This window comes from Passer montanus, unplaced genomic scaffold (genome assembly GCF_014805655.1).
Source record: "Passer montanus isolate IOZ18808 unplaced genomic scaffold, ASM1480565v1 scaffold56, whole genome shotgun sequence".
Taxonomy (NCBI): Eukaryota; Metazoa; Chordata; class Aves; order Passeriformes; family Passeridae; genus Passer; species Passer montanus.
In genome coordinates this window covers 4,459,397-4,471,832 of record NW_024370595.1, presented here as the reverse complement: position 1 = coordinate 4,471,832, position 12,436 = coordinate 4,459,397, and the positions used below count along the sequence as shown (strand labels likewise).

Here is a 12,436-nt window from a genome sequence, read left to right as displayed (position 1 = left end):
ACATTGTACAGAACTGAGATTTTCATTAGCATGTAAGAAATCAGCTTCAAGAAATACTTTCTTATAACAACAGGACACATGACATGGCTTTAAAAGTTCAAAACATATTCTTTTAAGCTAAGGAACAACTTATAATTGAATCATAGCAACATAACTCAGAATTCTGTACCTGGTATTTTAACTGTGCCACTAGAAGATGTATCATCAGTATATGGATGGCTGCTCTCTACCACAACTGGTTGTGAAGAGAGGCGACCACTTTGTGAATCAGTTGCTACGTCTTCTAGTTCTGTGACACAAAGCTCCAACAACATATCAGCAACCTAAGAAAAGAAAAATACGCATTTTGCAAACTGTATGTTTGATTAACCCAATAAATCTAAGCAAATTACCATTCTTCCCAAATTTAAAATAAATCACTTGGGTTTGGAAATCTGATTCAAAATCATCATATTAACTCAAAAATACTATTTTTGGTATTGTTAGAGCAAGAAAAACTTCAAAAACTAAAGGCCAAAAAACTTCAGTTTTCAGTAAGTAAATGGCAACACAAATAACTGCTTTACCTTACAGAAAAAGCAAACTATTAAATCTAAGCTATAGGGCATACACCAGCATGGAAAGGTATAAATATTTAACTAGTATGAAATATTGCAAAATCCTTTTTAGGGAGGAAATGACAATGGTACTAATATTAAAAGAGTTTCTAATAAAAATTCTGGCTCCAAAACACAAAAACCCCACACAAACCCAAAGATGTTCAGTTACTCACTATTAATGATTAAAAAAACCCCAGAATTAATGTATAAGTGCACATACAGCATGTACATAATTTGACTTGGAAAACTCAAACCCAGCATAAATACACATAGCTAATCACCAGAAATTGGGCAGGGGGAATAACACTTTTGAAATATTAAAAAAAAGTATTTTTACTCGTGAGGAAAATTGCTAGTTGAAAGGTAAAGCTACCAGAAATATTAAACAGCTTTCATTTCATTATTGTACACACGTATTCTATAAATAATTTAAGAATTGTTACATTCTGCCAGCTATGTCAAAAAAACCCCCACACCCATGGATACTTTGTAAAAAGTTAGAAGCTTCAATGCATGAAACGTACATCTTAACAGTTCAGAAGAGTTATTCATTAAGATATGAAGATTTATTCATTAATGATATTCATTAACAATACAATATACTAACAGCATTTTAGCTAGCAGTAATGACTGCATCAATTTGAAAAATAAAGTCAGATGCAAAAAAAACCTGTCATGGAAGTTTTTACACTAACATCCTACAGATCAAGTAAATAGAGCTTGGTTAATTCAGCTTCATTCCAATACCCACTGATACTTGGTCAATACACAAATACATTTTACCTTAATGTCTAATTCCAGCATGAAAAACTGAGAAATTGGTCTGTTACTGACATCTGCAGCCCATGCATATATTCACATAATATTTCCATTAAAACAGTTAAAGCTCACATGCATTTAATTTCAGCTCAAATTTTCACGCGTAATAAGTTTCTCAGGATGCTGAACTGCACTTCCATTACAAGAAAATATTTGAGCAAGCTCGTAATAAAAAGGGCACAGTTAAAATGCAACAGAAACAGAAGCTGACCTGTGGGTAAGCTGTGCCCATGCCAGACAGCACAGCTGAGAGAACATCTCTTCCCTTTTCGCCCGCTCGGTTGGACACCGCAAGCTTTAGCAGGTCAACCATGACTCGCGTGTCATCTGGGACCAGGAGACTTGTAAACTCATCCAAGTACTGTGGTTCTGGGCCAGACACCTTACTCTGGCTTTCCACATCCTACAAAACAAACAACAAACATCCCTCTGTCTTTGCACAGATTTTTTTAAATGCAGTCATTTACAAAGTAACTTTTAAAGCACAAAAACCAGAAAAACTGCTTGATAAAAACATGATAAGGACTTAAGCTTTGAGAAGAGTATTGACAACATTACTTCTTTGGTTTTTGTCATGGTTTCTGCAATAATACTGGCAGCTCCAGGATCATCTGTGACTGGAATGAAAGGACGGGAAGAGGCAGCAGCAGCTGAAGGAGTTACAGCAGACGGTGTCACAGCATCTTCTGAAGGAACAACCTAGCCAGAACAAATAATAACTCATGAAATCTTCAACAAGACACTCTAAAACCATTAAGACTTTAAGTATTTATTAGAAGGTGTAGTGCTCAAAGACAGCAGCAATTTAAAAAAAGCTGTAAGTTCAAAACCAACAGATTCACTGCCTGTATTTTTAGCTTATTAATGTGCATAAAACAGCAAACGCTCCCCTCAATGCCAGCTGCTATAAAAACATACAATGAAACATCAATGCCTGCAGAAAAGTCTACAAAGCAGAAGGCAAGCCCTGACAATACCTATCAAGTTCACAATTTATAAATGCAAAAGACCTCTTCAGTAGCAAGCCTTTTATTTTTTCTGCTTTTGTTAGCAGTCAGGAATCAACATAGTAGAATTTCATTCAGGGCCTCATGTCTATATCTGTTATTTAAGTTTACAACTCAATTTCATTAAGCAATGGTCAAATATTCAGCTATTCTTGACCTTTTTTAACATCACTCCTGTAAAATGAATTCAATATCTCTAAAATATTGCTAGAAATCATGATGATTGCATTTAAATGACACAATGCTTTCTGAAAGTTCAAAACTGATCTTACGCTTGAAGTTTAATTTTTTTCAAATCTGACGTGCAGAGAAACTAGTCCTGAAAGTAGGGCATCATGGAATTTTTTAATCTCTGCTACTATCAGAATAATTGAGATATTTGTCAGCTTCACAGGTAAAACCTAATTAAAAAAAATAATGTGACACTTTACCTCCCCTCTCCTGTCCTGCCATGGGTTTGGGCTCAGCCTCTCCTCAATATCTCCCACAAGCACACACTCATCTCCATTTGCAGGGCTTCCTGCAGAAGTGGCATCTGATGGGGGGGCTGGTGATGAAGAGGGACATTCTACTGGTGCAATCATACTTGCAGGCATCAATGCTCCAACAACTGCATCCCTGAAATCATTTAGGATGAATTAACATAAACCTAATTATACTCCCTTGTTGAACTTGAAAATTTTTATTATCTTAACAAAATAAGGTAAGGTTTCCAAGCTGTAAAATCTAAAGGGTAGTTCGTTGTTATTCTCCTTTGGGCCTGATGATTCAATGTTTAACGTGAGTTTCTCTTTATAAATTTTAGCACAAACATTCTGTTCTCTATAACAGTGATGGCACTGCAAAGTTTTATTGTTATTTCCACTCTGCCCTCTAGTGCTTCCTCCATATCATCCATCATGATTTACTTACACAGCTTCTACATTATTTACTTGAGAATCTCTGAATGAACAATTTTTCCCCCCAGGCAATAGAAACTTCTTTAAACACAAGAACATAAAGCTAACATCAACAAAAAAAGAAAATTTAGATGAAGCTTAGGCCCATCATGAAGATCTAAAACTTGTTAAAAGAATTTATACCTGACTCAAGAGTACCTATTAGATGGTAAGTTATGTCATCTTTTGCTCTGCAACTGAAGGAATGTTTCCATGCCTACCTGGCATACATGATCTGTAATGCTATCAGTATGTGAGACAATGCCTGCTGTTTGGCAACGTTCCCATCAAGTGACAGGAGGATCTTAGCAAGGGAAGGGCGATTCGGCTTGGAACTGTTCATCCCACTGATTTTGTTACTGGCAGCAGAAGAATCTGCATCTGAAGGAACACCTAAAAAGAGGCAGCAGGAAAGAGAAGGTAATTACTTTTTAATGGTATAATACATAAAAGAATATGGTTTATCTAATTTCTTGTTAAATCAGAAGAGATGACTGAAACTAACTCTACAGGAGATTCTTAAACTGCAGTGCCTACAGTTACAACATTAAAGTTAATACTGTGGCTTTCCAACAAGGGCTTTCATAAAATACTATTTGATCTTGTTACTCACTTATGAGGATTAAGGCAATAACAGACAAATATTTTAGTGATCAGCACCTAAAGCAAGTTTTACTTACACAAACATTCTGAAATAACAAGAATATTTATTAGGTACAAATTGCTTTGGTCATGAAATGCTTAATCTGCAAGATGTTTGATGCTTTCATATTCAACACAAAACACCGATGTTTTGATTCCCTAATCCTTAACTCATTTACACCTTAGAAACAAGAGGTAATGCCTAAGATTAATACTAGTGTAGCATTCATGTATCATTATCTCCAGAAAGAAAAAATCCTTAGGGTGTTTGAGAAAGCACATTGCATTTTAATTTAAAAGTTCCACTTTCATGAAGAGTTTTGGTTGGGCTTTTTTTTTTTTTTTACCAGAGGTGTATTTTGAAATTTTGTGATTTTTTTCTAAACCATTTTCTTTTGCACTCTTCTATCACCTACTAAACCACACACACAACAAACACTCCATTGGCAGTAAAGGAAAAACAATGTAAGGCAACAAATACCAACCAAGATAAGAAGCACCTAAAGGGTCCCTCGCTGTTTGGAAAAGGACTGGCTCATGAACAGAAGGTGTAGCTACATCCACCGTTGTCCATGCTACACTGTGGGAAGACCCACAGGCAACCCGAGTGATTTTCTGGCCTTCCAAGCCCTGGACAAGAGTGGGTTTTCTGTTGACTGTGGTAGTTCCATTGCCTTGTTGCCCATGGTCATTGTCACCCCAAGCATAAACCTGCCAGGAAAAATTTCCACGCATTACTTGGCTTCACTGCTTATCTCAATTAAATGCTTTCTTAAAAACTCCTAAAAAGAATGTTTGTGATTTGTGCCAATAATCTAGAACACTTTAGACAGCCTATTGTCGTGACATTCCCTGGCTCCATTAAATAAAGCAGCATTGTCATACGCTAAAAGAAAAAAAACAACAATCAAAGCAGCACTTTATCAGATAATTAATAAATTATCACCAAATTATAACTGATCAGTTGATTCATAAATGACTCAATGTTCACAGTAAGTTAGAAGAGTTAATTGCTTAGTAATTACATTGGACATCTGAAACAACATTATGATAAAGTTGAAAAATCTGTCCAGAAAATACTATGACTGCTGCTGCATTTCCAGAGTAAGAAGCAGAAAACTGATCATGGATAATACAGGGAAAACACTACAAAAGCTACTATGACAAAAATATTTCAATTCTAATACTAATATTTTAAATACCAATACTTTTAAAATTACAATTGTGCTTATATTTATGCCAGAATTTTAAAAGCAAAGAAATAAAATTAGGAATTTGTATTTCATTTAATCAGCACCAATGCTGTAATACGTCCCTTGGAAAGGAGGGTGACACACAGCATACCTGTCCAGTGTCAGTCACTGCCAGACAGTGGAGTGCTCCCACAGCCACGTGCACAATCTTTTTACCCCTCAGTCCTTCCACAACCTGTGGCTTTCGTACATGCACGTCTGTGCCATGGCCCAGCCTGAAGTAGTCACCCTTACCCCTGCAACAGACAGAAAATGTAACACTCAGAACAACTTGACTGTTTACACACTCCTCTTGAATGCAGGTTCCCAACTGAATATACTTCATATATCACTGCCTGAAGCACACACACACCAGCTAGCAAATGTTTCAAAACTGAATCCCAAATGCATAAGAATGAGGATAACTGCAGTTCTACTACACTGTAGCTTCTCACCTCCCTACAGAAGAGCAGGATTATGACTATTTTTATATGCAAAGCAACAGGTATTACATTTCATTTCCTCTGCTGCAGAAACACTGCAATTATAAACACTTTCAAAATTCACGTGGCTTGGTAAGACTTGGACATATTTAACTACTGAGGCTAAACTGAAAAACCTTTAACCTAAGTCTGCCCCCATGAAAAAAATACACAGGGAACTAAAATGTCTTCAGAATTGAGAGTCTTTTTCCCATTGTTGGAAGCCTCAGTATAGATTCTGAGGTCTCCATAATTTAAATTCATCCAATACACAAATGGCACTAAAAAAACGATATAGCATACACAAAAGGAAACACCTTAAAATGCTTCCACCAAGAATGTCAGTAAAGAAGAAAAAATCTGATATTTCTTCCACTATGTTTTTAGTAACCACTCACTCGGTCCTTTTGCTCACCAAGAGTGGTTATATTATGCTGGAGAGAAATATGATGTAGAGTACTGCTATCAACCTAAAGTTATAACCCAGAAGTGATGGTTTTTTTCCTCAAACCACTACAAATTCAAGAAGAATAAAAGCTGAAAAACAATTCAGCCATCCCCAGCTAAAACAGACCCAAAAATCTCCTTGCAGACCTGTTATGTCATGAAATAGCTGTAGATTTTTGACTAGACATGACAGTGTTAAGAAAAAACTAGGGCAAGGAAGGAACAAACAAAAATTTTGGCAAGAGTTCTTAATTAAAAAAAAACTGTCAAATTATCTTTCCTCTTGCTCCTTTTGTCACTACAAAAAAAAACCAAAAAACATAACTGGAGAGAGAGCAAATACCGTTTCCAACATTCACTCTGAAAACCAACATCTCTGTTAAAAACTTCTCCTCCCTTTAACAACAGTAGTAACTTAAAAAATAAGAGTTTTGAGGATTTCTCTTCCTGTTATTCAGCAACTGCTGACAACACAACAAAAATGATCGGTTTAAGTCTACTTAGTTTTGATACACATCAAATAGGTCACAGTCTTATTACACAAGGATGGGGTAAGACCTTGATCTGCTTAGTGCTCTGAAGTTGACCTGCTATGCAGTAAGCTCTCAGATTTTACCAAAAGATTTATAAATACAGAAGGCAGATTTGTGTTCAAAACAAAGCAGAAGCAAGCAGGCAAACAGGAGAAAAATAAAACCATATCTGAGAAGCTCTCAGTGATCATCTCATACCAATTCTTGCTCCAAGGCATCATTACTGACAACTCAGTGGCCTTCTGAGCAGCAAGAAGCTGTTATTATGCTCCCATGTTCCCAAGGAAGCTCTTCCCATCTGCTCTGAATTTCAGCTTACTTCCTTACTCTCCTGCATCCCTACTCTCTCAAGTCTCTGCTTTAGCTGTAGGTTTCATAGTCCAAGCTATGGTTGTCAAGTTTTCTTTTTTCCTCTCCACTCTTAACATCCCTTTACATGTCTCACAGTGGCCAAGAGAAGACATTATCTTCCCTTTCTGCCTCCAATTCAATAGGAGCCAGGCATTCTAACAGAGTACAGCAAAGAGGAAAGCATGCTACAGTGTTAGAGTGATTGAATGGATGCGGCTTGCCTGGAAGACAAAGCACACAGGTAAGGCACAAATGGAGTCAAAAAGCATTAAATACAGCACAGAGCAACTGCTTTGTTAATACTTCCTGGCAAATGTAACATACCATGTCCATACCACTCCTGACTTGGTCAGTGCCAACGAGAACTGTGCACCACACTCAATCTGACAAACTCCTTGGCCGTTCAGTCTTTCGATGTTCTGAGGAATGTTGCAGCCTTCACTCCCTCCTCGGCCCAGTTTTCCAAAATCACCATCACCCCAAGAAAACACCAAACCTAACAAACATCAAATTGCAGGTGAAACAATGATCACGGTATTCCCACATGACAGAATGCTTCTGAAACAAGATATTCCCACCTTCATCTGTCAAAGCAAGAGTCTGAGCATCTCTGCTTCCACATGCAACCTGAATGACTCGGTGGCCAAGGAGCACTTTAACCTACAAAACAGAAGGAGCAAGAAAGAAGTTGTCAAAGAAATTGTGTTTTAAAACCTTACAAGCGTGTCCAAGGTCTTATGACTCATCTTGGTCATTGTGCCGAGCCTGAGCAAAGAACTACCCAGCCATGTCCAGAATCCAACACTGCTACATGGTAGCTTCCAGCTACGTATCAAAGTAGATGCAGGACATGAATGCTCAAAGCAGCACTTGCCATTTTACATCACTTCCCAAAAAAGAGACTGGATCTTTTTGGCCTTTCTGAAATAGCTTTACTTTCACTAGAGGTACAGGTACTAAAACCTAATTCAGATCACTCCAAAACAATGTCTTCATACAGCCTCCATGTTTTTTGCTACATTAGCTTCATGCTGCTGTTTGCTAAACATGTTTGCATTTCATCAGAAACAAGAAACATTGATTTTACCATCTTAGGCTTCAGCTGTGTGGTATTATCTCCATGTCCTAGTCTTCCATACTCTCCAAGACCCCAGGTATACAGCTCCCCACTAGAGGTAATAGCAGCACTGTGAGAACTGCCACAGGCAATATCACGGATGCGCTTGGTTTTCAATGCTTCGATCAGCCTGGGTTTATCACAGTTCCTGGAGAAAATGAACAACAAATCCATTGTGTTAATCATAAACAGCCACACAATATACTCCAACTCTTGTAATACAAATTGTGTAATAACTAACAGTAATCTCCAGATAAAGTAATATGCAACATTCTGATTCCAAGATGTACTCTGTAGTAGCACCATAAATCCAAGGTTTACACTATTTTAATATACTTCAAGTTTTATTTAAATAATATTTTAGGTATATGCTGCCAAACTCAGGTGAGAAATTCAAAATCAATCAATTAAACAGCACATAATAGAAAATGAAAACCAACTTCCTGTCACTGCCCAAAGCTGAGTGAGTTATTAGCAGTGGACACACAGTAAGATTAGGAGATAACACTCCCATCCCAACTTTGCTCTTCACGGCAGAGATATCAGAACTAGAACCCACTGTTAAGACTTCTATGCCAGTACTGCTAACATTTATTCTTCATGTGGTTACACTGGTCTCTCAATTCCAAAAAAAGGTTTAACGCAAGATTTCCTAACATGGGCTGTACCAGGACCACTAATAAGATTCTACAAAATTATGCATGGCTTCTGGAAATATTGCTACTATGAAATGCCCACGAGTTCCAAATCTCATTTTCAGTAAAATTACATAAAACATGAATTACATAAACAGCAATACTGCTCTCATCTGGACTTTCTTTTTCATCAGTCTCACTCCACCTTAAAAAAAGTATTTGCTGTAACATATTAACATCTGATTTAATTTCGTATGTATTATGGGCAGGTTCTCAAAATATATCAGAATGACAAAGTATTTATCAATGGGCTTTGTTTATCAGGGTTTTTTTCTTTCAAAATACAGTTCAGTGCATATATACAAAGCAAAATCTTAAAAAATTCCTATTTTTCTTAAAGCTGTCCTGTGGAAGATTAAACTACTATTACTAAAAATTGGAAGAAGTTTATTTCTGGCTAACAAGTTGGTACACTGAAGTCTAAAGAAAGGGCTATAAAATGACAGCTTAAGTTATGAACTGTTACAGCTGTTACAGCTCAGGAATACAAATTGCTATGTTTTCACCCCTCAAGGCACTTCTGAAAACCATACCTTATTAAAGTAAACAAAATCTGCATGTCCAAAAGTATGGAATTTCACCAGCGAAATCTGAAAATACTAGTCAAGACTTTATCCATCTTTTTAAAGTATTATATTAATTGAGTGCCTTCTTTCTAAATGGCTGAGGCCTGCTACAAATGCTGCACCATAAATTGGAATATACTGTGGAAAAAAAGGTCTTCTTATAAAACATTTTTTTATTCCTACTGTATTAAAAATACTGTTGTTGTCAATAGTGGTGGTCAGCTGTGCTGTGACATTCAACACAAATCTACCGAAATACAACAAATTGGGTATGCTTACATTCGACTGAAGTGACCAAGTTTTCCATCATCTCCTTCACCCCACGAAAACACCTTTCCATCAACAGTCAATGCCATAGCATGCCGGCCCCCTGAAATTGTAAACATAAATTTACATTTTTGAGCTTCCAAGCAGGCAGCAGGTCTTAGGAACAATTTAACATTGCTGTTCTTCTACAATGCAACTGTACAAGCCTTTCAGCTCCATAGACATTATGTATTTTCTTTGGAGCTTGTATGTGATTTAATCTAAAATAAAAAATTTCTGTGACAGTACATCTCCTGGCATATTTGAAGAAAAACCCACCAATAATCACTCAAATTACTATTTTCAGAGCTGCAAGAAAAAATAGTGAGAAAAACAAACCCACCATCTGGAAACAGTAAAAATGACAACTCTTTCAACCAAATGGAAATACCAAAGTGACCTGCCAGCAAATAAGAAAACTTGTATGATCTAAATTCACAGATTTTAGTAACAGAACCATTAGATTTAATCAGACATTGTATACAACAGACAGAGTTCAACAACCTGTATTTATTTTAAAAAAAGAAGACGACTCTGACATGCCAAGGCATCACAGCACCCAAGAAAACTGCAAAGGAACTATTTTCAGGCTTAATAGGTTACATTTATGCATGTAAGGACAGCAATAGTCAGTACCTGAGTGAACAGCCACCTTCTTTACCACATAGTTGCTGAGAGCTGTAATCTGGCGGGGAATAGGCACAGTTCCACTAGATATTCCTAAACCCAGCCTTCCATTTGTGGCTTCTCCACAGGCATACACTTTACCCTCTACAGTCACTAAAATGAAGAAAAAAGTTTGAAACCCCATTAGTGTTTCACAACTCAAAATCTGTTTCTGCCCTTAAAAAATTACATTTAAACTTTTGTTACCTGCAAAAAGGCTTTTGGATCCTCCAGCTACTTGCACAACATTCAAGGCAGACAGGGTTTCAGAAAAGGAAGGGACTTTGATCTAGAGCAGGCAGGAAATAGAAACCATTACAATTCAATGTTTTGAATTTGTTTCAACCATTCACTTCAATCTTTTACACTCTAAAAAGAATAGTTCTTAAGTGAAAAACCAGTTAATCTAATAGGTACTTTCAGATGCTTCACCCATGCCAATTAATATTACACCAGGCAAAGGACAAAAACCAATTTTTAAAAATGTAATACTGAAACTATGATAAATATAAAACCTGAGAAAAAATGAAAGGCCATACAAACAAGGACTTTCTTTTAGTGAAGTTTTCTTGAGAAAACTGAAGAATACAGGAAAGATGAACTTTCTTCAAGGTACTCTATGGATACAATACTATACTTTCACAACATCAACTGAAGAAATGCTTTCAACATAATTTTCAAATTAATGAATGATATTTGAAACTGATTAAGCATTTACGATGTATCTCATCTTGTATTATATAAAAATTGCATATAAATGGCTGCACACTGGGCTGAAATTCCTACTGTACAATTGCCAGGTACAAGTAAAACACAAGAAAGTTCACCAAAACTTTTATTTTATGCGTGCAAACTCAACAGGAACAGAACATGTCGAGTGTTACATATTTTTTAAACAATTAGTTCATTATCATCTATAACAAATGACTGAGTGGCTGCTAAAAATCAAGCCAGATTTCAGAGTACCAACCAAAATGAAAATTCTCTTCAATTTTCCACCCAGCAGACATCTACATGTCTTAACAATAAAAAGTCACCAAATCCTAATCTTTGTAGCTAATTTTAAGTTCTGTAACTCATACATTTTATTTTTCATTGTTTCTCTCTTGTACTTAAATGTGAAAACAACCTACCTTGGAACCTTTCAGCCCTCCCAATTGGTCTTTGTCATTCAGTCCCCAAACAAAAACTTTGGTTCTTATTGTAGCTGCTGATTCAAGCCCAGCTGCCTTCTTTCTAACAAGACTGAACATATTGAGAAAAGAAAAAAATGGTCACTTTAGCAAACAGCATGCTGTAACATAGGCATCTTTTTACAGAATTTACTGATTTTTACAGTTTGGAACAGTTTCAGGACTCAAACTGCACTACCACAGTTGGGGAAAAAAAAAAGAAAACCAAGTATCAAATATAAGCACATCAAGTTTTTAGCTCAATTTCCAACCACAATTGTATAGCAAAAGGGAATGAGTCATACAAAATGGTACACCTCACCAGTGTGATCATCTCAGAGAAGGTATTCATTGAGAAAGGATCTACTTACAACTCCAGTAAACTAAGATACTGATTTCTCTTTACTACCATTCAACCTAATTAATGTGTTCTTCCTCCATTCATCTTCACTAAGGTCACTTACCATCCCCCTGCCTTCACCACTGCAGTTACCCACCTCCCAGTGTTAGCTTTATCATCATCCTCTTCCTCATTATCAGAAGCCAGGAATGGGACTGCAGCCAAATCTTCATCCTCAGCACGTATACGTCCCAGTATGCTGAGGCCATGTATTTTGCAATCAATGCCAGAGCTTCTGCATTGCTTGATTGCAATCTCAATATATCTGTGGTACTAAGAAGAAAAATACTCTGTTGACATCTTTTATGTTCTATGTAACTTCATAAAACATAGGAAAGAATTAGAACTTCTGCTTGACTTTATCACTTTAAGAACATGAAACTGTCACTTTAAATGCTTGTCATTTCAGCTCTAAATAATTCATGATTTATCATTAGCATATGGCCTCATTCATATGAGAAATT

At 36.5% G+C, this 12,436-nt stretch overlaps 1 protein-coding gene across 4 annotated transcripts in view; it reads right to left on the bottom strand.

Annotated features, from left to right (window-relative positions):
- Positions 1–12,436, bottom strand: part of HERC2 (HECT and RLD domain containing E3 ubiquitin protein ligase 2) — a 103,892-nt gene that overhangs the window by 24,723 nt on the left and 66,733 nt on the right. For all 4 annotated transcript variants that reach the window (XR_005629435.1, XM_039725736.1, XM_039725738.1 and 1 more), the window contains 15 exons: positions 12,070–12,245; positions 11,534–11,645; positions 10,608–10,689; positions 10,371–10,514; positions 9,708–9,798; positions 8,138–8,315; positions 7,629–7,710; positions 7,375–7,546; positions 5,350–5,494; positions 4,491–4,716; positions 3,585–3,756; positions 2,857–3,043; positions 1,977–2,117; positions 1,630–1,821; positions 170–323 (listed from right to left, as the gene is read on the bottom strand). Coding sequence is in view for 3 of the 4 variants with exons in the window: in XM_039725736.1 (XP_039581670.1) it covers positions 170–323; positions 1,630–1,821; positions 1,977–2,117; positions 2,857–3,043; positions 3,585–3,756; positions 4,491–4,716; positions 5,350–5,494; positions 7,375–7,546; positions 7,629–7,710; positions 8,138–8,315; positions 9,708–9,798; positions 10,371–10,514; positions 10,608–10,689; positions 11,534–11,645; positions 12,070–12,245 (2,254 nt within the window). In the remaining variant the exon portion in view is untranslated. The remainder of the gene's footprint in view (positions 1–169; positions 324–1,629; positions 1,822–1,976; positions 2,118–2,856; positions 3,044–3,584; positions 3,757–4,490; positions 4,717–5,349; positions 5,495–7,374; positions 7,547–7,628; positions 7,711–8,137; positions 8,316–9,707; positions 9,799–10,370; positions 10,515–10,607; positions 10,690–11,533; positions 11,646–12,069; positions 12,246–12,436) is intronic.